At 32.7% G+C, this 3,324-nt stretch overlaps 1 protein-coding gene across 1 annotated transcript; it reads left to right on the top strand.

Moving 5' to 3' along the window:
- Window positions 1-1,185: 1,185 nt before the first annotated feature.
- On the top strand, window positions 1,186-2,762 carry Phum_PHUM616860 (proteolipid protein M6-1, putative; the record flags this gene model as incomplete). Its single annotated transcript, XM_002433142.1, has 6 exons — window positions 1,186-1,369; window positions 1,466-1,622; window positions 1,697-1,856; window positions 2,237-2,378; window positions 2,451-2,584; window positions 2,667-2,762. The coding sequence occupies 6 exons, from the start codon at window positions 1,186-1,188 to the stop codon at window positions 2,760-2,762; spliced, it is 873 nt and encodes a 290-aa protein (XP_002433187.1).
- Window positions 2,763-3,324: the final 562 nt, after the last annotated feature.

Genomic DNA, 3,324 nt, shown 5'->3' on the forward strand with positions numbered 1-3,324 from the left:
TTTTACCTATTTTATGACTCACTAATTAATATCAGGCGTTACAACCTACACATTTAAAGACCATAGCTTCTTGCTTGAATTTAGTGCGTGACGGATGTTCAAACAGTAACAATTACTACTACTACTACTACTACAAATACTACAAATACTAATTTTTTTAACGGTTGTTGCTACCAAAAAGCAGAAAAAAAAAAAGAAAAATCGAATTTTATTTCCTGTGTGAATTGTTGTTTCGGTTGTTAGGTGATCAGGAGGTAGAGGAGGTGGAAGAGGAGTTTGATGTTAACGGTCACTTAATAAGGAAATTTTTTTGTTTTTTTTTTTTATATTAAATTAATTATTTTAAATTTTCTTTTTTATATTATTATTATTATTATTATTATAACAGCAACTTTCACTTTTTTGTGGTAAAAATTTAGGATTTTGAATTAGGATAAGTGTTTTGGTGATGAGGGAAATATAGAAAAGACAAATTGTTTGTTGTTGTTGTTGTAATATAAAAATAAATATGATATCAAAGATGTGTCACTTGTAATATTACAAACAAACGATTGTATACGACCACCACCAACGCCAAAAAGAAAAAAGGAGGAGGTGGAGGAGGAGGATAAAATGGCGAATAATATATAATGGATTTTTAATGTTTTTATTTAAATCATCATTTACACAGGTGCGAATTTTTTCTCCGAGGTATAATTTTTCATATTATAAACATTAAATGGCAACACGACGACTACTACAAACAACAAACAACAACAACCAATAATATCGATAGACAATTTTTAAATTCCATTATAATTATTTAACACATTATCATAACTTTGAGACTTCTAAGAGGTTTGTTGCCTTTGTTTAATTAGATTTAATAGTGATGATTTTGTTGCTAATCAATTCGAACGTTTTTTTGTTTGTTTGTTTGTTTGTTATCTTTTATCAGTTGATTTCGAATCGAGTGATTAAAGTTACTTTTTCAGGAGAAAAAGAAAAAAAAGAAAAAAAATTTTTTAAAAATATATTTTAACGTTTATTCATCATCGTTTGTTTGTTTGTTTGATTGGTTCGGGTTTTGAATTGTTTGTTTTTTTTTTTTTTTTTTTTTTTTTTTTTGGTGTGTGTGTACAAATTTCCATATTGGTTTTCGTTTGTATAAGATTTCAATGAAATGATTAACGATTAAAATTTGAGATGAACGGGGGAGAAGGAAGAAGGAGTAGAGAAGCAGTAAGAAACAGTATTCGATCGTACGGTGTCAAAGTCATGGATTCTGCTTCTCTACCATTGAAAAAAAACACGAAACAAACGGAATCGCAGGAAAGCGTGAGCAGGTTTTCGGAAAAATCATTGCATTCCCAATACGATATTCGGGAAGGTAAAAAAGGAAAAGGAATTTACCGGAAAAACCGTAATGGTGATGTGGTTGTGAAGTTCGTTAAAGGTTAAGAAAATAAATTTTATTTTTTTTTAGGTTCGTGCAAGGAAATTGTTTTACGCATACCCTACGGATCCCTGTTCGGTACTTTCCTATGCATTTTGGGACTCGTGTTGGCTATAATCAGTTTCACGAGGATCACGTCCTTGGAAGAAATGATGTATAAAGACGTTTTGAAACGAGATCCGGAACCGTGAGTATTTGGAATAAATGTCATGATAAAGGAGAAATCAACCGGATGTTAACCCTTATTAATTACACTTTCAGAGAACTTGTTCGACAGATATATTCCATCGTCACGTACACGTTGACGGGTGCGTTAGCCATATTGTCATTGATAATTGGATTTTTGTCGACCGGAGACACGAGAGCCGAAGTTCACAATACGTGGAAAGCAAAACTCGGTGGAAGGATAACGTGCGGAATCGTGAGTTAAACGATTTTTTAATTTCCCCCCCCCTCTCCTCCCCCCCTCAAATACACATCATCGAATTTCGATCGAATCGTCGCGATTAATTAAATAATAATAATTATTATTATTATTACACGTAACGAAAACGGAAATTTTTTAATTTTTTTTAATTTTGCGACATCTTTAGGTGAAATTTGAAAATAGAAGACGTACCCCCGTTTTCTCGCTTCTCATTGGTTGCGAAACGCCCGATTGAATTCTGTTGCCACGTTCGTTTTGTGTTTTTGTGCGCACTCGACGAGTTTAACCGTTTTTTTTTCTTATTTTGTTGTAAAATATCTGTGGTGGTTTTTTGTGTATTTCGTTTATATTAAGTTTTACTATTCCGATTTCAGTTGTTGTTCGCATCGTTCGTTCTTCTTTTCTCGTGGCTTATGGGATGCTTTTACACGGGATGGGGATTCAACATGCATCGAATAGATCGTGACAATTGCGATGCATACACGAATGACAAATCAAGATGTCTTCCGATTCCATGTAAGTGTTGCGTTTGAAAGTGTGGTTTATCGTGTATACGTATGGTTTTCATACTCCCCTTTTCGATTACAGTTGAGACGGACAAAAGAAGGAGAGAACTTTGCGATGGTCAAGAGATAAAAAAATTTTGTAAAGACTACACCGAGAAAGCATTGAACAGTTTCGCCATATTTGGATGCGGAAGTTTGTTCGTCACGATCAGCATGGTATACTTATATATATGTATAAAGTGTGTTCGCCTCTTACTGCGTTGTATTTATTTATTCGTTTGAATTTATTACGTTTCAGTCAATTTTCATTTGTTGTTTGGCCGCGAATTACACGATGATACGTTTGGAATCCAAACTCCAAGAATTGGAAGAACTCGGACCTCGGAGGTTCTAGGATACGGCCCAAGGAATCTATCGGGAAAAAATTTTCCGGAGATCTACGAACGGGATTCGTAAAACTTTGGAAAAAAACGGACACGCGAATACGGAATCCGATCAAATTTATTATTTGAACGAAAGACTCGAATGCGAATCCACCGTTTAGTAAAAGGATCGAGAAGAAAAAGACAAAACAAAACAAAACAACTTGCCACCGCCTTGTCAAAAAACGAGAGACTGAAAAAAAAAAAGGCGCGCCAAGTTTAAATGACGTATCGTTTGAAAAAATAAAAAAGCATTTAATCCGTCCAATTTAAAAATCAATGTTCAATTATTATTATTATTATCATTATTATTATTATCGATAAGATTAGTTGTTATTTTCGTATTATTTATTAGCGTATCGAAAAGAAGAAAAAAATGAATTTTATTAGGTTGATCGTTTAAAATTCGCGAATCTCTTACATCAAATGAAAATTCGAAAGAGTTTAAATCATAATAATAGTAATAATAATAATAATAATAGTAATGATGATGATGATGATAATGAGCGTTAATAATAATTATTATTATTATTG

Source organism: Pediculus humanus, genomic scaffold (assembly GCF_000006295.1).
Source record: "Pediculus humanus corporis 1103172108322 genomic scaffold, whole genome shotgun sequence".
NCBI lineage: Eukaryota > Metazoa > Arthropoda > Insecta > Psocodea > Pediculidae > Pediculus > Pediculus humanus.